The sequence below is a fragment of the Xenia sp. Carnegie-2017 genome, unplaced genomic scaffold, assembly GCF_021976095.1.
Source record: "Xenia sp. Carnegie-2017 unplaced genomic scaffold, XeniaSp_v1 HiC_scaffold_24, whole genome shotgun sequence".
Lineage (NCBI taxonomy): Eukaryota > Metazoa > Cnidaria > Anthozoa > Malacalcyonacea > Xeniidae > Xenia > Xenia sp. Carnegie-2017.
In genome coordinates this window covers 14876325-14901076 of record NW_025813487.1, presented here as the reverse complement: position 1 = coordinate 14901076, position 24752 = coordinate 14876325, and the positions used below count along the sequence as shown (strand labels likewise).

The following is a 24752-nucleotide window of genomic DNA, read 5'->3' as shown; positions in this document are numbered from 1 at the left end:
CACACATTCAGTTTAGTACAATGGAAACGTTGCATTTTGGTGGATTTAGTCTTAAAATCTGCTCTCCATCTACACTAACAAATAATGTAGAAATTTATAGATTCTTTCTCTATTTACAACGAACAAAACAGACTGCAATGTACGAATACATATTTACGGTGCATCAAAAGCAACTGAAATGCTAAAAATGAAAAGTAGTTTTTTTTCACAAATGATGTACTGATGATGATACTACTACTTTTTTCAGACGGTGTACAGAAACCACACATCGTACAAATTGCAGCAAGAAAAGGTATCGTAAACACGTGTAGAGTGTAAAAAATATAGCTCAAAAATGGCGTGCAAACTACAAATTTGTAGTTTTGTTGGCCTAACTTGACTTTGCCTTTGCTAGGAAGTTTGTGTCAAGGATAGTTCGATCAATCATAAATACCAAATAATGCCGGAAATACAAAGTTAGCTACAAGTTTTCACAGTTCCAGTCACCAATATTACGATAAATTTGGTTTCCCATTCACGCAATTTTGCAGCAATACATCTTTGCTGAGTTGTTTGTACAATTATTACGGTTTTGCTTATCAAAAACAGGACTTAAGTTCATTGATGAATGTCATCAATGATTTTGAAATGATGAAAGCATTATTTCTCGGGTTATCGAAAATAAGCCACAGTTCAAATATATTTTTTTGTTGTTGCGAGACTACACAAACCGCGATTGATACGAAGTCCTTGAACCAATCAAAATCTTTCTTGGATCGTTTGAAGCGTCAGTGTCACTAATGACATATATAATGAAAAATGCATGATTTTCTTACATATTATATTGTCATATGTGAGATTGCAGTGCCGTGAAGTTCGTTGTGCTGTTTGACAACCATTACAATACGCAAACATACACAATAACACTGTTTTCGAGTAGCACGAGTGAACGCCTGAAAAGCGTATTGTTGTATGAGTTATAATCTGCAGGCAAACACATGTAAGGTCCAGGATCATAATGATGTTGCTCCTTGTGCTTTTTAATTTCACATAGCTACTTTCTTTTCCTGTCTAGAAAAAATTTCTTAAATTTTTTTGTCTTATTAGGTCATTTGTCCATGAGTGAGCAATTGTAGATACATTGGGATGAATATTCCTTTGATTTGTGACGTTTATATTCAAAAAAAAGAATTAGCTTCACAAACATTGAAAGTGTGCATATATGTACTTGAAAGTGAGCATATATATTCTGAAGTTTGTTCTTCCTTTCAATTTTCCTTTTTAATTCAATTAAGTTTCTCCTTTTGAGAATTCTAAGCTTTTTTGCTTTCAAACAAATTTTCTTCCTTCAAACTCTAAATTTTTCTTGTAGCAATGGTCCCACATTTCGCTATTTTATATACAGCCTTGAAACTAGGCACGGTATTTTCAGACAACTTATATTATAAACAATAATTGTGCCTGACTGATTTCTTTTTCAAAGCAACTCTCTGATGGAATTAAGCAATTTACGTTCAAAAGAAATTGAACGTCCACAGCTGAATATATGAAAAAACACCCCCCCTCCCTCACTGTGCGTTTCTGGGCACTGGCATCAGTCGCATTACCTTTTATCTTCCCCTGAATCCTGACATGAATTTTGCGTGTAAAGTGTTCAAGTCTCGGTAATTGAAAATAGTTCTAGTGGACTGTTTTTATCAGCATATACTTACCTTTAAATCCAAAGGTTTTTGGTTTTGTAAGTAATTTACTCTATAACATTGCTTTTGGTATGGATCAATAAATTTTATTGTAAAATGACTAATCGGCAAAACTATCACTCATTAAAACATCTGGACAATTGCATACAATTTTTACATAAACTTGTTTTACCCTGGTTTTATGAAGTTTGACATAAATTACGTTACATTGGTGCCAATTACATCTATGCAATTAAATGCCTGTTTTTTCTGCTAAGTAGAGGTACAAAAACGTTTTAAAATATGTTCTTATTAACTTGACATGTGTCTAGATATTACATGAAATCCTATTCTTAAGTTCAAATCAACTGCCTGATTGCAGTATTTCAACCATAGAGATTATTTGCCTTTATTTGATTGTTTTCTCTACTAATAAGGACTTATTCAAATACGAGACAGCTCGATTTATCTTTACACGTGCATAATTTACTATAAATTGGAATTTAAAAAAGTGTAAAGTAGTTGAGCAACTCATTATTGCAAATTTTTATGGTATAAAGCACAAATAACTAAAGCTGTATGCTATTCAGGAATTGTAAGGTGATTCTATCCGTCTATCGTAATCTTCCTCGTAATAAGTCGTCGGCCAATCTTCCAAAGCCAATTTTCTCTAAATGATCAGCTAGCTCCATCCGACTAAATTTCAACCTGTTGTTTATTCTTTTCAGTACTTCTGCAGCTTTGCTTTCTGGACTAGGAAATTGAAAATTGTTGTTCCTTATGTTGGTAACCTCGTCTGACAACCCAGCACGAAGTCCAAGTCTGTAATAATCTCCCCCTAGCTTTTGTGAAAGTCCATCGATTTCAATGGGTGAGAGCCTCGTACCATCCTCACCTGGATCATCTGTATAACGATAATAACAATTTTTATTGAAATATCTAAAGTTTTTCTGATTGTTTTACAAATAACGTTATGTACCTATAGCTAGTGCTAATTCTGACTAATAGTACTTTATTTTGTCTTTTAATACATATAAAATAGAAGTTCGTGAGAAATTATGTCCAGGAAGGCCTACAGTCTACGATGCTGTAAGTAATATAAATATAATATAATGAAAAGGATGCTGCGAAAATATATTTCAGACAAATGGCCACTAACTATCATATCTGTCTGTCAAATTTTATGTACATTGTTCATGCATACAAACACATTTATCACAAACTCTTACCTTTGCAAGGAACGACTTGTTTTCAGCTAGTATAAAGTATCTTGTTCGTATTTCAAGTCTCTTTTGAAGATGGTCAATAAGTATATTTTCTGGTTTTCTTAAATTATAAATATTATAGAATTTAACGTACGACACTAAATAAATAATATATTAGCATTGCTAAATATTTCATTTTCATAATGAAATAACTTGACAACCATTCGTTTTAACTGACACGTTATACCTTTTTAGCACTTAGATGTTTCTTGTTTATCTTACGCCTCTTTCACTGTTAATAATTTCACCTTGAAGGTTATCAGACTTAAAATTTGTGCAAGGTCATCATATATGTGATAAATATAAATCGCAAATCAAACTGTGCATCGGAATTCTTAAGAATAGATTGTAATGTAAAGTACGCATACGCTTTATGATTATTTGTGTTGTTATTTGTAATATTTTTCAACTCTTGAGATGAAAATTATTTATAGTAACCTTAACACTACAATGCATTTATCATAGTATGCTTGCTATAGGATTCTTTAAGTGTTCGGTATTTTGTCAAGTGCTCAATTCTTTGAAAGACTGCACAGCAAGAGTAAACGCTCCTATAATTATTGCGATAATGCTGGCATCTTGGCCAAAATGTTAAAAACAGCAAATAAACCAACTGTTTTACTATTTTGTAAATTACTTAGAAATATATGCAAAGCAAGACTCTGAGTTTTTCATTCATTGTATCGATGTGAGAATTATACAGTAAATTGATACAATATGTCATAAACGAGCATTATTAAAATAGTTGCAAATAATGGTTACGCAGAGAGCAATGATTTAGATTGTTCAATAACACATTTGCTATTTAAGAAATAGAAAACATTTTTCCGAGTTTCTATAGAGTTATAGAAACACGCGGGAAAGTTTGGGAGAAACGAGAAATTACATGGCAAGCACGAGCACGAAGTGCGAGTGTTTCCAAGTAATTTCAAGTTTCTCCCAAACTTTCACTAGTAGAAACTTGTTTATTGAGCTAACAACTAACTCCTACAAGCATAGGGGTGTCCCATAAGGGGCAACTATCATTACATCCCCTTTCTTTCAATAGGACTAAATTATAAACATAACTTGGCTCTCAATGGAATACCAGGAAAATAAGAGATTTTTTTAACAGTCTATAAAGTGTTAATATTTGTAATCAAGACATTACATAGTCATTGTATTTAGTAGGTATTGTTTGGGTTCTTGTAGACCTTCTAAGTGGAGGAGTGGGTGAAGATGCTCCAGGTTCGTCAACAGTGGTTTCTGCTTCAGCCTGGTTATCATCATCTGTGCTCGGTAAGGCTGTTGTGGTGAAATCGGCTGTTGCCTCAGTCTTCAAGAGATGTCGCCTGTTGCGTCGATACTTGTGGCCATTCGGTGTTGCAACTATGTAGGAGCGAGGTGTTTTTGCGGGATATAGTACTTGGGCTGGGACCCAAGTGTTGTTCTGACGTAGCCTTAGGCCTTCATTCTCCGTGAGTGGCGACAATGGTCTGGAGTTCTGGTCATAATAGTGTTTTTGTGTCTGTTGGCATCGTTTCAATTCTTTTGTAACATCTGTTGCTAGCTTGGGTTGTAGCTATTCTTTTGATACAGCTAGTTAGGATCTGGTTGCTCTACTCATTAGTAGTTGTGATGGTGTATATGACATACCGGTGACAGGGGTGTTCGTGTACTCGAGGAGACCAATATAGGGGACTGAGGTTTTTTTAGGATCCTCTTGACAGTCTGCACAGCTTTTTCACTAAGCCCATTGGATTGTGGGTATGTGGGACTAGATGTGGTGACTTTGAATCCCCAGATTTCTGCAAACCCTCTAAATTCTCTGCTGTTGAATGGCATGTTGTCTGATATGAGTTCTTGTGGTATACCATGACGTGCAAAAATTGACTTTGTGTGTGTGATGACAGTTTTTGCGGTTTGATTTGGTAACAGACTGGCTTCGATGTACTTTGAGAAATAATCTACAATCACGAGGTAGGTTTTACCTTGGTATTCGCATAGATCAGATGCTACTTTCTGCCAGGGGAGCTCAGGTATCTCATGTGGTATCATGGGTCCCTTTTGGTTCTGGCTTCTAAAGGTGGCACAAACGGTACAGTTAGATACAACAGTAATAACGTCATTATTCATACCTGGCCAGTATATCACTAATCTAGCTCTATTCTTGCACTTTTCTATGCCTTGATGGCTTTCATGGATTAATTATAGCATATCTTTCGTCATAGATAATGGGATGATGAGTCTGTTATTTTTAAATAGGAGTCCTTCGGCTTCACTCAGTTTATATCTTACATTCCAGTAGGGTGTGATGCATGTTGGTACTGATTGTCGGTGTTTTGGCCAACCTTGCTTGATTGTCTCTTTTAGAGTTTGAAAGGTTTCATCTTTATTGGTATCAGCTTTGAGTTCAGCTATCTTCTCTGATGTCGCCGGGATATTGGTGACTAAACTTTGAACCATGACTTCGATGTCATCATTGAGGTCTAGTTGTTCACCGTCGGTCTTGAGATATGCTCTAGAGAGAGTGTCAGCTATGAACATGTATTTTCCAGGAACATATTTCACTGTTACTTGATATTTCTGTAGTCTTATTAAGAGGCGTTGAATCCGGGGTGGAGCTTGGCATAGTGGCTTAGCCATTATTGCTTCCAGTGGTTTGTGGTCGCTTTCTACTATGATCTCTCGTCCATAAACATATTGGTTTAAGCGTTCGCATGCAAATACTATGGCGAGAAGTTCTTTCTCGATTTGTGCATACTGTGTTTTTGCATTATTAAAAGATCTAGATGCATAGATGACAGGGTGTTCGTTTTGAATCAGACAAGCTCTAAGGCCCCCTTGTGATGCATCGACTTGGAGAGTTATTGGCTGGTCGTTGTCAAAGAACTTAAGGACAGGGCTGCTGGTTAGTGCTTCCTTTATCTTGGTAACAGCTTCATCATGTTCTGCGAGCCAGATCCATGCAATATCTTTCTTAAGCAATGATCTTAATGGGGCTGTAATTTCAGACATATTGGGTATGTATTGTGACAGGAAATTGACCATACCTAGTAAACGTTGTAGATCTTGCTTGTTCTGTGGTTTGGGCATCTCTAGGATTGCATTGATTTTTTTCTGGATCTGGGTGGAACCCTTTGGCGTTTATAATGTTGCCCAGATATTTTACTTCTTTGACGCGTAGTTGAATTTTCTCTTTGTTGAACTTGATGTTTCGATCTCTAGCACGATCGAGGACTTTGATGAGGGTTTTGTCATGTTCTTCTTTGTCTTTAGCAGCGATGATGATGTCGTCATAGACTGCAAGTACACCAGGGATATCTGAAAAATTATCATCAACTATTTTCTGCGCGACGTCAGATGCTGAACAGATTGCAAATGGCATCCAGTTAAATTTATATCTCCCAAATGGAGTGTTGAATGTGCAAAGGTAAGAAGATTCTTCGTCAAGTTTCTTGTGCCAGTAGCAGCTTGTCATGTCAATTACAGTGAACAACTCAGTACCATTGAGTTTATTTGAGATTTCTTCGGCTGACGGTGGGTTGTAGTACTCTCTTTTAATGGCTTGATTTAGATGTTTGGGATCTAGGTACAGTCGTAGCATTCCATTTCTTTTTTCTACTATGACCAGGCTGTTTACCCAGTCTGTAGCTCGGTCAACTTTGCTGATAATTCCTGTCTCCGTGAGATTTTCTAGTGTTGATTTCAAGCGTGGCATTAAACTCAGTGGGACTTTTCTTCGTGGATGAATTGTAGGTTTAGCATCACTTTTAATTTCGATGTGGTATTCACCATTGACGAGGCCAATACCTTTGAAAACATCTTGATACTCTACGAAAATGTTTTGTTCGGTTTGGTGAATTTCACAGACATCATTTATGCTAATGAGGTCGAGGTCACGGCATGTTTGTAGACCAATCAGTGGCTTCGAGTTGTCGATTTCAACGACGTAGAATTCGATATGAATTTTCTTGTTGTTGTGTTCGATGTTCATGTAGCATTTACCACGAATTGGTACTTGGGTTCCTCCGTAGGCCTTTATTTTGGTGTTTGTCTGGTGAAGAGTTGGTTTGTCGTTTAGTGAAGTGAACACGCTGAGTGGCATTATATTACACTGAGCGCCAGTGTCGATTTTGAAGCTGATGACTTTGTTGTTTACTTTAATGCTAGTGAGTATTTCGTTTCCGTTAGGCTTGTTTATTTCACCGAGGAAAATTTCGTCGTAGTTTTCAACACCGTCTTGAGTTTCTTGAAGGGTTTCTTGAGTGATTTCGTGGAGTTTACGTCTGGAAGAGTTAGCGAAGCACATTTTGGCGTAGTGGTTTTTGCCTTGACACTTTGAACACTTTTGGCCGTAAGCTGGACATTGGTTAATCAGGTGATGTGTACCACAACGTCTACAAGGTTTTCCTTTTTGTTGAGGGCTTCGCTTTTGGTAGCTAGCTCTCGTAGTTTGGATGGCAGCTGCTTCGATTGGTTGTGTTGATGGCTTTGTCGAGGGTTAGAGTGTTATCTCGTAGGAGTCGTTCTCTTACGGAATTATTGTCGATTCCACATACGATTCGATCCCTTATCAGACTGTTTTGCAGCTCTCCGAACTCGCAGGTTTTTGCTTTATTTCGTTGGTCCACGAGGAAGACGTCGAGTGGTCGGCCATTTTGTGAGCATGTGTTGAACTTGTACATTTCGTATGTGACATTTTTCTTGTGAGAGCAGTGTTCTTCGAATTTCTCGATACGTGGGTCGATTTTACCTTCTTATTCTTCGGTGAATGTGTCGTAAATCTCGAGGGCGTCTTCGCCAATCATGTGGAGAAAGATTGCACACTGCGTGTCTTGATCTTTTGAAGTGGCACCGCTTGCTTTCGAGTAAAGGTCCCATCTTTGTCGCCATTTCCGCCATCTTTCTGCGGCGTTTTCATCTAAGATGAGAGGCTCTAGAGTTTTTAAGTGGTCTATGATAAATTATTTTCTGACACCATGTAGTAAAGTAATACAAAAAGCACGAGAGCTGTCGCGTAAACTCGTTTATTGAACTAACAACTAACTCCTACAAGCATCGGGGTGTCCCATAAGGGGCAACTATCATTACAAAGAGGATGGAAGCAAAGTAGAAAAACAGCAATGAAAGCAAGCAAACACAGAATGGCGAATGCTTAAAAGAAAAGAATATTATATTGCATGTGTTGGCAAGAGCATCGGCAGCACAAGAAGATCAAAAACAACGTAGAGAGGTCAAGATTCCAAAATGAACAAAGTAAAATACTTTGGGATTTTGAGTTTAACTTGCGTAATACATGGTAACCAGAAATGGTTTTGGAGAGTACCTTAATTAAGAAAAGGATTTTGCATGCTCTCTTGAAAAAATTCAACATATTTTTGAGCAATGAAATTTCGAAATTTCGACTTGACATCATTAGAGTTAGACAGAATTATAAAAAAGAATTTCAAATGAGGACAATGTTTATTATGAATCGAGAGTAGTGAAGAGGAAGTTCTGATAATTTGTTCAATAAAATTGGATAATGAATTATTTACATTGAATGGAAATTTGGTCTTGAACTAAGTCAAAAAAAGGTGAAGGGAGTTCCAGAACCATAATGGAAACGAAAGATAAAACAGGCAGGGAAGCTGCTTAGAGAGAGTATTAATACACTTGTGAAATATAAAGTGAAAGTAAAAGGAATAAAAATTATTTTGAATTGCCGAAAAAATATAATATTAAAATGAAAAGGTTTAAATTTGGTACTGGAAGAACTAAAACAAAGGCTGCAAGCCAAAATCACAAAAAGTAGGAGATATAAACAAATAATGAACCAATGTAAGATCAACCGATTGTTCTTACACGATCAAAAAGAGTTTATCAACTGTTTTATGAACAGGATAAGAGAAAGAAACAACTTATGCTGAAGAAATTGAAATGTTTTGAGTAACATCTCGGGTAAAACAAAACGACATCAAGAAAATGCTGAAAAGATTTAAGATCTGCGAAGAAAGCAGTAAAACAAAGTGACGTAAGGATTACAAAAAAAAATATGGTAAAAATCAGACTAAAAGATTGAAAACTGGAAATGCCCAGGACATGATGGAGTTTATTGGTACTGGTTAAAGAATTTTTCAGTGATGCATGAGAGAATTAATGGCCGCACAGATGAATGATAAAGTTATCGATGAAGCAGGATGACCATTAGTAAAACAGACGGAAGTTGATGACGTGAGCAATAACTAACTGTGTGTATACGTCCTTGAAATAAGTATTTTACCAGTGGCAAAAAAGGGATGTAGGTGAAAGACTCGACAAACGAAGCATCAAAATTTGATAAACAAGATGATCTTGAATGGTTCTAAAGAGACATACCATAATATGAATATGGCGGGGGACGTTTTTATCAAGGTATGTTATGTGTGGCCATCATATATGCCTTATTGTAGAAAGCCTCAAGCTTGTGCAGGTGACTGAGACTGTTGTAAATTTATTTAAGGAATAAAAAAAGAGCTGGAAAAAATAGTTAAAATCATGTGGAGAATTCTTGGAAAAACTTAATGTTATAGGAGAGACATATTTCAGGGAGATAGTTTGTAACCATCTGTGTGATGCTGTTCGTCATCAGTATGATTTTTCTTGCTCAGATTCTACGGAAGGATGAAAAAACACATGACAGTAAACAAAAATTGACAATAAACAAGGAACTGCATCCAAAAGTGATGTTGATTGTTTGTATATGTGTAGAAAGAAAGGAAGAGGAAGACTGATAGGACTTGTGGTCAGTGTTGTAAATGAGAAAAATAGTCTAAAATGGTATGTAAAACATCAAAGTAATCCTTTGATTGTTGCATTTAAAAAAATAAGTATCATAGCAAGCATGCGATGGATCCACAAGAATGGACAACAAAGGCTAAATAACTGGAAAAAGAAACAAATGCATGGTCAGTACACGAGAGTGATAAATGAAATATATACATTAAACAGCTGGAAATGTCTTTGCATCGGTGATTTAATAGGGTGTACATGAGCATTGATCTGTAAGGCTCTGGAGATTGCTTTGAGAACTAATTACATCCATTGTTGAATTATCTAGATCTAGATGAATGTAGTAAATTAGCGCAAAGGCAATACAAAAGGAAGTTCACTAACTACACCGATTGATCTTGTAAACAAAAAGCTTTCTTACAAGAACAAAGATCGAACAAGGCCTCTCTGTTCTATAAGGTTGTTTCATTTAAATCGATATATCAAAATGAACTTATCCATACTGTTTAAGTCTTGATCACCCTCAATTTTTGGATGTCAATGACGGACTTGAATGATGCATGTTACAGAAATTCAATTCATGCAAATCATACCGATATGTACGTGTAGTTTGGAAAATACAATATACATACAGTATTTCTAAAACTCTTATTAGTACGTCCAAGAAAAACACAAGACAGTAGACACTCCGTATAAAGTAAACATAATTTATTCTAAACGTTTCGACAAATGTTACATGTCATTATCACAATAAAATGTGAACTTTTAAAAAATTACAAATTATAAATAAGATCGTGACAAACCGTTCATTCTATATTCTTTTAGTTTAGTTGATATAATTTTTGAAAACTGTAAAATTATTGATCGTTCTAACAATTTGGTCATTATTATTCAAAGTGGCCTATCACATTCACCGTAACTGATCATCGATGGTGAACGCGCGTCACGTGAATAAACAATTTTCCGTTGATTATTTATTGATTTAATTTAAATGACGTGAATGAACGGTTATTAGCGATCTGATTTATAATTTGTAATTTTGGAAAAGTTCACATTTTCTACTGATGATGACATGCAACACGAATAATCTTTGTTTAAAAAGTTACAGACAAGCTGATGAGGAAGAATAAAGTTGAAAAATTACTTTGTGTCATAGCTTGAATCGAAAGTTCATATATACAGTTGAAAATACTTGTTCGTTCAAAAATGCAAGTTCACAGAACAGATATTTCACTAATAGCTTATTGACCGAATGCCCTAAATTTTCTCGAGTTTTTCTCTCTCTGGCAAAATTTGAGATTATTGCTTGCTTTGTGTAAATTGTCTGCAATAAACATAATGTCTTTAAAAATCTATTGTGTACGAAATTTATAATACTTGCCTTGTGCAATCTACTCTATAGCTTTATTGATTGAAATCAGTTCTGAAATTATGACCATATCGTGCTCGACATTGCTTCTCAAGTTTCATCCATCCGGGCTACATGTAGGGAGGCATATTGGGGTATGTGGGTGAAGTGACCTTTAGCACCCCTTATTTCACCTAGTTGCCCTTAAGTACATGTATTGCCATTGTACGTCGTCTGATTGATAGGATTTAATAAAGTTATGTAAATTATATTATATTCTCAGTATGTGTCAATTTGCAAATTTTACTATCGTGGAAAATTTTTCGCAAAAATCGTCTGTGCCATGTGCTTGTAACTAAATTAGTGCATGACCATGCATGCATCCATCATTTGAAACCTCGTCACTGCGGTTCTATGTATTGCATTCTCCATCAAAATAATTTTCACATATGAATCTTCATTATAAATGGCTTCACCTAACTGCCATACACATTAATGAATTATAACAAGACTCAAAATTACATCTTATGCAGGGTCTATTTCTACCAATTAAATGAGGTGCAAAACATTTCATTAAAAATCACATTTCTATTTGTCTATTAAATGTGTAATTAACTTAAATTACCGACCAATTAATAACTATTTGTGTGTATAACATATAAAAATGTCAATTCTTGGGTTCAATTGTGTGACTGCAAAACTTGAACTTTAGAGATACGTTCTTTGATTGAGTTGTAAGGACTAAATAAAATGTGCTACAATCTCAATTAATATTTGCACTTGCATTGTTTATTACATATTGAAATGAACAATACCCTGTTTTCTTCGAAAATGTTTAATTCCACTTGAATTAAAAATACGTTAAGATGTAATGTGTCCAATTAAAAACGAATGATGTGCAGAAGTAGCATCGCCAGGTTGTTTAGACTGGAGGGGGTGGGGGTGGTGGTGGAAGCACCAGCGATAGGAGACCTCAAAAAGGTTTCGGGTGTGTTACTCCTTAACAATATTTCTCACGAGTAGATTTTATGATAATATGAAAGCAACACGTATTAAGAATGGCAGCTTTCTTTTAGATGTGTTAACAAGTGCAACTAGGTCTATCTTATGGACGATGTTTATAGGTTGCTTTTTTTATCTTTACTTTGAAAGAAACTCATTATTTATACGGCTTAAATTAGATACATTGTAACCCCCCTCCCCCCCCAATACCTCAACCTGTTGAAAAAACTCAAAATTTGTCTTTAGAATAGCTGAGGGGTGGGGATACGTTCCTTAGGTCCCTCCCTGGCAACACTACTTATCTGCAAGTTCGTCTATCGCAATCTTCCATGTAAAACATCATCGGCTACGTCTTCAAGGCTCATTTCTTTTAAATGGGCAGCAAGCTCATTTCGACTAAAGTTCGATTTTCTGTTTATCATTATCAATATTTGTGTAGCTTTTTGTTCGGGCTTTGGATATTGAACGTTGTTGCTTCTTATATTTTCAATACCGCTTAAGGAGGCGAGGTTTCCAAGTTCGTCATATTCTCCCCCAATCCGTCGTGAAAGACGAAAAATTTCAGGCTGTGACAATTTGATGCTATCCTCAAGCAGATTAGCTGAATAAAAAATAAAAGAAAGTGGGCATTAAAATTGAATCGTGTAACACGATAATACTGCGACTACTGAGACTGGTTGTTGAAAGTGTTTGTGAAGTGCATTGAAGTATGCTGTGGTGAAGCATCCCCCAAAAGACTGGGTTTCATGAATGATAAATTCATAGTTGATTTTTATGCGCGAAAAACTTGCCCCAGTTTCCTAAGTTGAAGCGGGAAAATCGGCCATCTTGAATTTTAAACATTAAACGAAAAAACTACATACAACAAAAACTACGAAATTATGTTTTAACTATTTAGAAAGAAAAATTTGGAAATGCTGAGATCACAATATGAAATTGGAAAAGTATTATGTAGTATGAAAGCTTAGGTAAGAATGTTACATATTTTGTACTTAGATTGACCAAACAACATTTCAGGAGATAAAATCTTGAAATGTTGTTTCAACAATCTACAAAATATGGTATATATTTTAAAAAAGTCTGATAATTTGAATTTGTGGATTTTTCCTTTATTTTGGTGGTGTACTTGTAAGCATTGGTAGAAAAATTCAAAAATCACCATTTTCACTAATGTAGAGATAAGCAATTGGGCAACTTTACAAATTTAAGTATTCTATACCAAAGAATTTGATCCGAGGTAAGTCAGAAAGTGTTAGAATAAATGTTTTTTTGGATTCGACATAATTAGTACACAATCCTATTGGTATTATCTTGGCTATGATATAGTCTTTAGAAACAACAGCTAAGTTTTTGTACAGTTTTAATATTTCATCTTAACATTATACGTGAATAACAATCTTAGCACAATATAAAGTATGTAAAAAATAAATTCAGAATCAACCTGGATTTCCCACATCTTACTCCTCCCCTCTTTAAAATAAGACTTACTTTACTTCAACATGTGTTCAGTTAAAAATCAGAGATAGAGTCAGTAATTTTTATAAAAAACCACACACAATGGCTTGTAAATTCATAAATATTAAGTTATAACCAATGTTATCAAAAAGCAAATATTTTTTCTCAAGATTTTTAAAGCAAACTGAAACCATTTTTCAAAACAAGCTGATTTTTATGTACAAGATGTGAAATTTAATTTAGATTTGCATATTTGAAGAAGTTACCCTATTATAAGTGGGACAGATTCGAGGGAGTCGTGCAATGTTTTGGTGAATTACATTCCACCTCCCTAGCTCACACCACTAGATCCCTTCTCCTAACTAGTCCCTTAAATAAAATAAAATAAAATGACAAAATTTGCTATAAAGCTTCATATTCATAATCACAACACAATGGCATATGGTGATCATGAAATGATCTTTAATGAAACACACTGAGAGAATTGAGAGTTCAAGCAAAGTGCATTATTATAAACAGATTAGTTTTGACAATAACTGACTCATTTTAATGGAATGAAGTTGTTGTCAAAATGAATCAGTATTAAAAAAGGAGAGACGTTAGAGTACAAAAATTAGGAACAAATTGGCCTCTTACACCTGTTTTTTCCTGGAAAGATAGCTAATGGCAGTTTAAATCTAGCAGCAATAAATGCAAGACATGTCTAGAGCTTAGGTGTAAAATATTAAATCACTTAATTTTTTTGTTGTTATTGTTATTGACCAGAAAAGAACTAGTACGATTTAAACAAAACACGGATAGTTTTCATGAACGATTGAATATTTGGTATAAAATAATGTCAGTCATTTCGCAAAATTGCTTCACCGTTTGGTGTTTATTACGTCGCCTGTCGCCATGGAGTGATATTGGGATAATTGTTAAGTATCAAACTATATCAAATGATTTTGAAATATGTATTATGAATAAGTTGTCAATTTCTTAGAAATACTTGCCCATGTTGCTCATTATGTTTTCCCACTGCTCTGCTCACAATGTAAAAACCTCTGTTGTACTGAAGGATATTGTCGCTTATTACCGAAGAACGAACTCCTTCCGCATAGGAAGACAATTATTCAGAATATTTACAGGAAACAACTTCTTACGAAGTTTAACGTCTGCGCAGTAGACACAAAGCAATGTCAAATATTAGTGCGAGAGTGCTTGTAATGCTGCTAATTTCGTTTTTCTATGTTAACTACTCTTTATAATGAATTCCTTTGAGATTTCCATACATTTCAAAATTGGAACTTTTTTTCAGCAATATACTTTACTCGCAACGGCGATTTATGATAATGTCAAACAAGCAACGTATGAGTGTCAAATCATGTCATACACGGTATTATATTATCAGCTAAAAACTTTTTCTATTTTCATAAATTTAATAGAACAGCAATACAGTTTTTGATGGTTATGCACAAGAGAGCTCAAGAAGGAGAGTGATACACAATATCACGTCAAGTTGACCCTATAATTTTATGTATGGTCCCAGGTCGTGATGATATTTTTCATGTTCTGCTTTCTTTATGCATTCTGGCCGTCTATTTTTTGTACATAGTTCACATATGGTTTGCCTGACTGGATCATTCTTCCATGGATGGGCAAATTTGCATCTTGGAGGAATTTCCCCTTTTTTGTGATATTTACATTGAACTGCTTTATCTGCTCCTCGAACTTTTGCTCCGTGATAGATGTATCCATCTTTTGTAACACCAATTGGACGAAATGTTTTTTGATCACCTTCTGTTGTTCGTACCGTTCTGATGTGTTTAGTATTTGCTACAGCTGTTTTTAGGTTTGTGGAATGCTGAGAACTAGATGAATTGCTGGTTCCTGGTTTTGAGTCTTGATGAGCTGTACTTGGATGCCTACTTTGGTCTAGTTTTGTTATTTTTGCATTTGACGCATGCGGCTCCCTTGAGGAGGAACCGTTTTTCTGTGCTTTGATTTGTGCGACAGCATATTTCTGTGAAGTATACATTTCCTCTTTGAATTTTTTCTCCAACGCTTCGTATGTATCTTTATCAATGGGATCATAAGCATATGGTCCTGTAATGGTAAATCCCAAGCAAAACAATAAATCATCACGACTTTCGTGCGGATATCTGTCGTTATCAAATGGAATTTCGATTCCTTTGTAATTCAACACGCCCTTTTTGATTTTTTTGCCTTTCAAACGTTCTAGTTTATCGAACACTATTTTGCTCCGCCAAAATTTTGTTTCAAGCTGAACGGAACGGCTGTGAGGGATTTCACTTTTAGTTTCCTGGTCGTTGTCATCTACAACGTGAGGCAGAATGATTGCTTTTGCACCAATCCCCTTTCCTAATAAATAATCGGCGCCAGATCTTCGTGATCTTGTGCTAGTTTGCATGATTCTCATCCGGCATATATTAATAGAACGCTTGACTGTGTCAACATTGGTTTTCAGTGAACCGTTTGGAATTGGGAAATGAATCATGTAATTATACATATGTGCCCAGTCTGAATCAGGATACTTCTTGCACCAATTTTGGATCATTTCCAATAATTTATCAACACTGATATCTTGTTGAACTGCTGCTTTTACATAGATCAACATGGCATTGCGACTTCTAGTCTCTCGTGGAACTGCCCCTTTTAGTAGGTTGTATATCTTTTCAATGTGCTGTGAAGAGAGCCTCGCCCAAGAACTGTAAGGTGTTTCGTGTAGTTTGTACAAGAGATCATTGACAATGTCCTCCTTCAACACAGACTCTTCAGTTTGAATGGCTGTCCTATCAAGTTTCGTGACTTCGTAGAATCTTGTTCGTAACTTCATTGCTCGGATTTTGGCATTTTCTAATTCTTGAAATTCATGCTTTTTGTAAGATAGTTTTCGTCTAATTTGTATTTCGCCAAAAAAATCGTTAAAATCTTGAACAGCACTTGTTGTTAGATAAATAAAGTACTCCATATTGTCTTCGCTTAAAAGTGAAACAAGCTCTGGAGGATGATTGTGATAAGTCAGATAATTTTTGAAACTTTCGTCAGCGCCATCGGAATGATTTACAAAATAAGGCAGCTTTTTGAACATTTCTACGACCACAACCATTGTTTGGATTTTTCCAATTATGGCATGCAAGTAGCTACCGTGATCTTTTGTCTTTAATGTATCTTCATAAAGGTCAATCCCTTTTCTGGTTGTCTTCATTGCATCCTCCATGACAACTTTTAGTTGGTCATTTTCGGAGAATTTTTGTTGTAGATACTTCAACTTGATTCTGTAAAATGTTGCTTTGGTCACTAAATGATGGAGAAGGGACACTTGAAGTTTTATCGCTTCATCTATAACTCTTTGTGCAGTATCAAAGCCATTTTCTGGCAAGTCAGCTGAACGATAATCCCTTTCAACAATTCTATCTAAGCGTTCTATAATAGGATGAAGTTCTTCTGAAATAGGATTAATTTGAATTTCGTAAGCAAACATCCTTGCTATTTGTTGAAGGGTGTGAGCTTTGTGATGCGTAAGTTGTACTGTCTCATTCAAAGTGATCAAAAGATCCAATGCTTTTCGCACGTTTTCCATTTCTTGATTGGGTAAAACATCCAGGATAAGTTTGGAATACTTAGTTCTTTTTTCTAAAATTCCAACAAGTTCATCTTCAATGCCATCGCTATCAGTATCAGCTCCGCTATCATCAGACTGACTTTCTGCAATCTTTTCACGGTGAAGAAAAACTGTTACAATATCCTCAGTCAAAAATTTGTTCACGTACGTGCTCTTATTTTTGATTTGTTCCATCAGCTTTTTGGCAGTTTCAAATAAGTCGATCCCTTCTCTTACAACCTCTCCTACCAGTGTGTGCGCTGGTCTCCATCCATAGTATCCCACATATTCATTTCTATCTTCCAACAGAAGTCCGCCAAATTTGTCATGAATTTTATCTATTCCTTTTTCCTCTTCATCCTCGAAATAGAGGATAACTTCAACACACGGATGAGGGAATATAGATCGTCGTTTGTTGTAGTAGTCTAACAGACAGCTGTAATGAAGAATCATCTGAAATGCATGTTTCAATTTATGCAGGCTTTTGGATAGAATTTGCTCAATATGTTTTGCCAGCCGTGTTTTGATGTCAGCATATTTGCGTCCAAAAAGTTCCAATCCAAGCCACACGAATCTTCGTTCGCGGCTTAAAACTTTGACTGCTTCTGATATGCGCTCATTCTGTAAGGTACTGAGAACCCCGTGTACGAGACTTGTTTCAGTGACATCTAGCTTCCCAAGGGTAAAATTGTCGTCATCAGTATGTGTTTGTTTGTCAACAGGCACCGTGCTTAGAAAAATGCATTTTGTTTTACTTTTTGTAAGTTTGTCGCTGAGGTGATGAACTTGCTGTTCGGGAAAGTTATCGAGGAGTATCAAAACTGGTGGTATCTGAAAGTGGCTGATATCCGATGTTTCAAAGAGAAATTTCTGTAGCTGGCTGATCTGATAATCTGTTGTCTCGGTAATCTTTTTTACTACAGCACATCTGTAAATTTCTCTTTTCTTCCATAGGATCTGCCGTCCAAGAGTTGTTGCTCCTGAACCAGATTCATATCGCAATGTCACAGTTTCGACAAAATATTCGATTTCATCGAGAGATGACAAATTTTTCAAACTTTCATCAACACGATGACAAAGCCTTTTTTCCAGGGTTCGGTGAATTGCATCGTTGTAAAAGAGGTTCATTTGATTGATCGCGTTGCCCTTGTAAAAGTTCTCTTTTGCTTTTCTAATATCCTCCAACTCTTTACTTAATTTGGGGTCTGGAAGATAAACTTCTAAATCTGTGAGTGACGTAATTCTTTTGTTTGGAACTGGTCGATGACAACCATCTAAGTAGGGAAGCTCAGAGGTTGCGTCAGGCTCTTCTAGCTCACCTGCACGAAGTTGCTTCATCACTATGTTCTTGAGAATGTTTATCGGAATTCCGAACACGGAGCATGGAGGCTTCATGTCCCTCTTGATGTCATTTTTTAGTTCATCTGCTAACTTCGCTCCAAGTTCTTTCTTATCGGATATGACACTGATATGCTTATGAGCATCGTTTCCTTGGATAATGGTGAACGATGCCTCGATAATATCAGCCATTTCTTGCAAATTTGTGTCACTCATCAAAAGAAAAACACAATGGGGACGTCCCGTAGGGCAGTCACAGAAGGCTGACAACGCTTTGTACAACGAGTCTTTGGAATATCGTGTCCAGTTTTTCTCATGAAACTCCTCACCACGGGTGATCCAAGTTGTATCAACTTTTAAGAGTTCTTCATTTTTTTTGGAATCACTGAAGTCATGTAGTTCTTTCTTTATTGGTTTTCCTCGATCATTTGTTTCATTTACAATAAAATAAAGGCCATCCTTCTCTGTTTTAATGTCAAACAGATCAAAGACCGCAAGCCAAGGTATCATTTTTAAAAATGCTAAAATGTTCGAGTCTCTGTATTCTTGTGGAACTTTGTTTGCTATCAGAATAAAACTATTTTCTTTGAAATTAAGATCTTTTAAACTGTTTCTCACATTCGTACGGAGCACCTGAACATCCACTGTCTTCATGGAATCTGAAACAGGTCAAGATACTTTTGCATAAAATAGACATTGTTAAATCTTTAGTTTTATTACATTAAGCTACCTGTTTTGTTTTGTGTGACCTGTTTTTCTACAAAATACAAAAATAGCTTTTTTAATCGATGAAAGAGATTTGTTACAACTGCAGTTGTTCAGTTAATTGGATAACAATTTCATTTGCTATAAACATAAACATGTTGCTATTTGATTACATGTATAAATTTTTACCTTTCCATTCATTAAACATCTTCGTAAGGGGATTTTTAACATGGCTTTCCACATCATTCGCTTCAATGAGCTGTAATTTCCCTTGTGTCCTGAGCACCACTTCCCATTTATCTTTTTCAATTCTGTATAAATCATCCAGTTTCATTGTTACTAAATGTACAATGTATATAATAATTTATCAAACATAATATATATATTATAGGGTGTATAAAAAAACTGAACAGATAAGAAAACGTCGTTAAAGTTTTAAGCGCTCAAGATCTGCATAAACCTTTGATGAAATAGGTGGTTGGACGTCCAATGGATCATATGACGAGAATTGTGTTACCGAGAAGTACTTTTGAAATAGCTTGCGCACGAAAATGACAAAAATAAAAAGCAATTGGAAGACTTGGGGTCAAAATATGGCACATGCTTTTTAAGCTCAAAGATAGGCAAAATTGATGAGGGTTATAACATGGTGACATTTAAGAAGGAAAAATTCAAAAACAATTCACAATTTGAAAGCTAAGTGTTCGCGTGTACGCATTCAGCCAAATTTCCTAAAACTTTGTAAGCTTGAACAACATTTGCCTTATTTTAACCCAATTGTTATATAGCGGCTTCATTTTCGTGCGCTAGCTATTTTAAAAGTGCTTCTTGGCAAGACAATTCTAATTCTAAAATTTTTAATTCTTGGTACAATTTCACTGTTAGATAAACCATTGGAAGTCTAACTACCTATTTCAACCAAAGGTTTTTGCAAATATTGCGTGTTGGTGACTTTATTGACGTTTTCCAAACTATTCAGTTTTTTATACGCCCTGTATGTATTGAGAATGTTAATTTTGTTGCCTTCACAATAATTTTTTTTTAAATTTAATGGGTTGAACTTGTAGTATTGTTACTTGAATGTAGATGTAGATCTTTCAGGTCACGGGAGTTCCATTTTAGCGAGAGTCATTACAATAATATACTTAGTTTATTTGATAATATTTACTTCTTTTTTCGCCCGTGAAACGAAACAATTGCTTTTAATTTGTTGTTTCATAACGTCCCAACTTACCAAGTATTTGTGCAGCTCTCTGGGACATCATCAGCTCTGAATATTTGTTTGCATTGCGTTCAGCAGTTTCCAAATTTCCTGTGTTGGTGTTGTGAATTTTTATACATACATGGGATATCAATTTATCAATGAATATCAATTTAGCAAAATATGGCTGAAAGAAAATACTTATTTTTACAAGCATAGTTTTCAAGAATTGTTTTGTCGTATAAATTTTACCTTTTACTGGATATCTAGAGCGACATCTTGCACACATGGCAGCTGACGTGTCATTGTATAATGCTTCATGTGTCATATACTAGCCAAGTAAAATACATCTGTTAGCTAGAATGTAGTAGCATTTAGGATAATACCTGAAGCTAATTTCCATTGTTTGAACCATTGCTTGCTAAATTTAACTGCAACTCCTCTTGAAATTTTTAAAGTCTTTAATAAAAAATGTGTTCAAATTTATTGCAGCACTAAATATAAAATCATTATGTATTCGCTAATATAAGGCAACAGCAAACCTGTAACTCGTTGCGCATTTCGTTTTCCGTTTCCATATAGTTAAGGACTTTGTCCTACAAGCAACAACATGCTTTAAAAACATGGTAAAAATCTTGCAGAGAGGTGAAATTGTACACTTATAGTATTGACCCGACTATATTATATGATATTCCGTTGGTGAATACGAGTATGACTCTAGATTTTAGTTTACTGTATTTGCATTATAGCCAATGTATGTTTGTTGTCAATTTCCAGTGAATTTGGATCTTGCATGATTATTCTATGGAACAATGCTGCTTTGCGAGGACGAAGGATCAACAATGAAAATTGGCAGCTGTCTTTATTCCATTAAACTTGTGTTGCATTAAACAAAACACGGCGATTTATCTTACCGTAAAGTCATTTTTCTTGAGAATCTCAAACAAATTCTTTTCGTCGATTGCTTCCAAGACTGTGGCTGCCAGCGAAAAGTCTTGGTTATTGGGAGCAGTGCCCGACGCCATGTTCTGCGTTTTGTTGCTAAGTCAGGCAGATGTTTTGAAGAGACAATTTATGCTGCGTTTCAAAGTGAAAGAAATATTTCTTGGTCAGTTAGTCTTATTATAGAACAACTTTAAATTGTTAGTTGAAACTAAGGTTTTGTGTGGGACATATTTTGTGGTTGAAATGCAACTGGTTCTCTTGTAGTTTTTGAAAATGTTTCCCCCACAAAAAGTTAAATATTTGCCACTATTGCAAAAGCTAGGTTCAATATTTAGTGGATCCTCTGGTATACCAGAAAAAAGGGTAAAAAGGTTCAAATTTAATGGGTCTTCTTGTCGTTCGGATCACAGCTTTACATCTACAGTACATGCTTTTATCAAGTTATACATAAAGCCATGCTCAATAGCTTTAGTTGAGGTCAATAGAGGGATTTGACGCTTGGACAAATGTATTGACATGATCCTAAAGATTCTCAATGGGGTTGAAGTTTGGTGACTTTGGAGGCCTGTCCACTACGGTGAAGCTCTTTTTGTAAACCATTCCATAACCAGCCGGGAAAGGGGGAAAGTAGCAATATAGCATTATCCTGATTTGGAGTACCCTGCCACTGGACATCGTCAATGTATGTTTTATTTGCTTGAGATCATTCTTTTTGGTATATCCCTTCCTCATTCCATCTTCCATTTATGGCAGAAAGGCAGCCAGCACCACTGGTCAACTGTCAAATCTTGTGTGCTCGTGCAAACTTTAGGCTGCACTTCTTTTGTTTAAGATATGGGCTCTTCCTAGGCTCTCTGGCATTACAAACAACCTCTGTAAGACTTCTTTGGATGCTAGATACTTCTATATATGTTGATATCGTGTTCCATTTGTATCTGAGCTTTTATTTGTAGACTCTTGACGTCATACAGTCCTGACAAGATTTGATAAGTTTTGCCAAGGCGCCAAAGGAACTGCCATGACCAGAGCCTTGTATTTATAAGAGTTGGGACACGTATTACATTTCTCTGCATTTCGTGTCATGATCAATATGATTGGTTAAATATTGTCACATGGGCATCTCGCCGCCATTTTTGTTCCAAAAGCGCGAATAAAAATCATGTTTTACATATTGACAGACAAATTATAAAATAATATTTATTCAATGATTTTATGTTGTGTTGTAATAGTGCCAATCAAAGCGATGAAGAATATAGAAATTTACGCCCTCCCTTAATTGTGGCAAAAACAATATTAAAGGTGTATGAACAACATCCACTTCATTAAATAAATGCTTTTCTATTATTACGATCTATAAACAACTGAATTCTAAGGGTGGCGATCGCTGTGTATTCATAAATAAAAAAACACAACAGAAAATTTGTCTTTCCCCCATTTAATGCTCTATATTGGCTTGCTTTTGAAGGACGCTAGTCAATTTCACTTTCCTTGTCCCAACTTTTTCGTATATAGCTCTCTGGCCATGAGTACAACCCATTCAAGGAGAAATTGTTAGTTGGCTGGGGCCTACTTCTGATAATGCCAACACTTTTCCATGATTGTCCAAACCTAGTCTTTGCTTTGAACACATTTCACGTGTACAATTTTTTTATCAATATCAAATTATGAATTCGTCGGCGATATGTTGCTCACGTAGTATAAACCATATAAACGTCAAGTCAAGTTTGAAAAACTAAAAATTTCTAGTACGGTTAGTTAGTTTATTAATTTCTACACATGGCAGTTTAAAAAATAAATTACGTTTGAATTATATGCAATAAATAAATTTTAAAAAAATGCTATTTACGTGAAATGTTAAGATTTTAGAATAATATTTAAAAAAGGGTAAAAAAGCTAAATATTAATATTAATTAAACTGTAGAAGCAAAATAATTAATAAAACAATCCATGAATCAGTCTTAATAGGTAATGTATATTTTGTACATAATATAAGTTGAATGTTATGTGGATTAAGTGGCGGTTCTAAATTAGGCAAGATAGGATTGCAGAATTATGCCAAAAAATGTTTGCTTTAAAAATATATCTCCGAATTGGATGTCTTATGACAGGTATGGCTGAATGGAAACGTGTTTTTTTCAACTAATTTATTTCACCTGTAAACATTGTACAATACAATATAAAGCAATACGAACTATATTTTCAAACAGCGTATTATTGTATGGATATGTGACAAATAAATACACTTTACGTTTGGCGATACACTCTACCTGTAATGTAATATAGAATTATCATACTAGATTAATTTATCAGTAAAATTCTAAGAATTCATAGGTTTAAAGTCCAAGTCATGAAGAAAAATCACGAAGATTTTATTATAAAGTACGAATTTTTAATGCTTAAAGCAAACCGAGAATCAAATACGTTTTGTGAGTAATTAAGCCTATTTAGCAAAATTTCGTCTGAAACGTTTTTATATAGGCTAATATCCGTGCGGAATACATGAAGCGTTCATTCGATGTACATGAAAACCACGAACTTTGTATTGGTATGCCAAATGTTGAGTCAAATGACGAAGCCGTAGCATATGTAGACCGGCTTTGTTGACTTAAAAAGCATTATTACAAGCTAATGCTACATGTAAAGAAAGAGTGCAAAGTGCATAATACTTAATTCATAAGGAAAATACTCTGACCATTGGCGTAGGTTATGTATATGTTTAAATTTAAAGGCTTCCGGTTTATTGTATGACTTAAACGTCGTTTTTTAAAAAATATGATTAAATAATTGATACACTTGCCTTGTTTAGTAGTTATAATACAATTAACACCATTCATTCAACGTTAGCTTTAACAACAGCATTCCACAATTGACATCTTTTGGTCATCCAGTCCTTCTTTCCTGTGTATATGTGTCAGTATACAACATATTTGTAAATAATATCCATTGTGGTATGTTGTTAAGCGAACTTTGGCACTCGTTGACCTGAATAATTAATTATACATTCATGAAACTTGCTGGGCGGTTCTAATATATAAAGTATGCAAAGTTTCGTTTTTTGTTGTTATTCCATCTGAATCGCACTTCATAACCAGGTAGTGTGTTGAAAGACGCAAAAACAAACCATTAGTTCATTAGTTGAAAATAGGTTTAAGGTTTAATCAATACAAGACACCTGCAACCATAAACATAAATGCTTTTCTGGAAAGAATAAAAATACCGGTTATTATGGGTGGAGGGGCTGCTAGCTTGATAATTGGCAGGGTGAGGGTAATATTTGTACATACATGTTATAATCCCTAAAAACAATTGATTGCAAAAGAACTTGATACTGCAAAACAGGCATATATGAGTATTTCACAATTATCCATCTTAGGTATTGAATGTTTATATGAAAGAATCTAAAAGACTAAAAGGTTGTATTGCGGTTACTATTTTATTGAAATTAATAATTTATATTTTATTTATGTTAATTTATTCGTATAGCTATATTATATGCTGT

The 24752-nt window shown here is 35.0% G+C and overlaps 1 protein-coding gene and 2 long non-coding RNA genes across 4 annotated transcripts; all 3 read right to left on the bottom strand.

The window, feature by feature from the left end:
• Positions 1-1743: 1743 nt before the first annotated feature.
• Positions 1744-3192, bottom strand: LOC124451249. The gene is made up of 3 exons (XR_006950389.1): positions 3111-3192; positions 2888-2984; positions 1744-2562 (listed from the first exon to the last, which is right to left on the bottom strand). It is a non-coding gene; the product is annotated as an uncharacterized LOC124451249 (long non-coding RNA).
• Positions 3193-11440: 8248 nt separating this feature from the next.
• On the bottom strand, positions 11441-12606 carry LOC124451250. Its single transcript, XR_006950390.1, has 2 exons — positions 12499-12606; positions 11441-11744 (listed from the first exon to the last, which is right to left on the bottom strand). It is a non-coding gene; the product is annotated as an uncharacterized LOC124451250 (long non-coding RNA).
• Positions 12607-14509: 1903 nt separating this feature from the next.
• On the bottom strand, positions 14510-22277 carry LOC124451238 (sterile alpha motif domain-containing protein 9-like). Of its 2 annotated transcripts, XM_047001861.1 has the most exons (7): positions 21223-22277; positions 20851-20904; positions 20695-20767; positions 20342-20419; positions 19297-19446; positions 19133-19159; positions 14510-19061 (listed from the first exon to the last, which is right to left on the bottom strand). In XM_047001861.1, exons 1-7 carry the CDS (start codon positions 21331-21333, stop codon positions 14965-14967), a joined length of 4590 nt encoding a protein of 1529 aa, XP_046857817.1. In that variant the 5' UTR covers positions 21334-22277; the 3' UTR covers positions 14510-14964. The 2 variants fall into 2 exon arrangements, with proteins under 2 accessions (XP_046857817.1, XP_046857818.1); XM_047001862.1 differs by lacking the exons at positions 20851-20904; positions 21223-22277 and having other exon boundaries at positions 20561-20755.
• Between the last annotated feature and the right edge of the window lie 2475 nt (positions 22278-24752).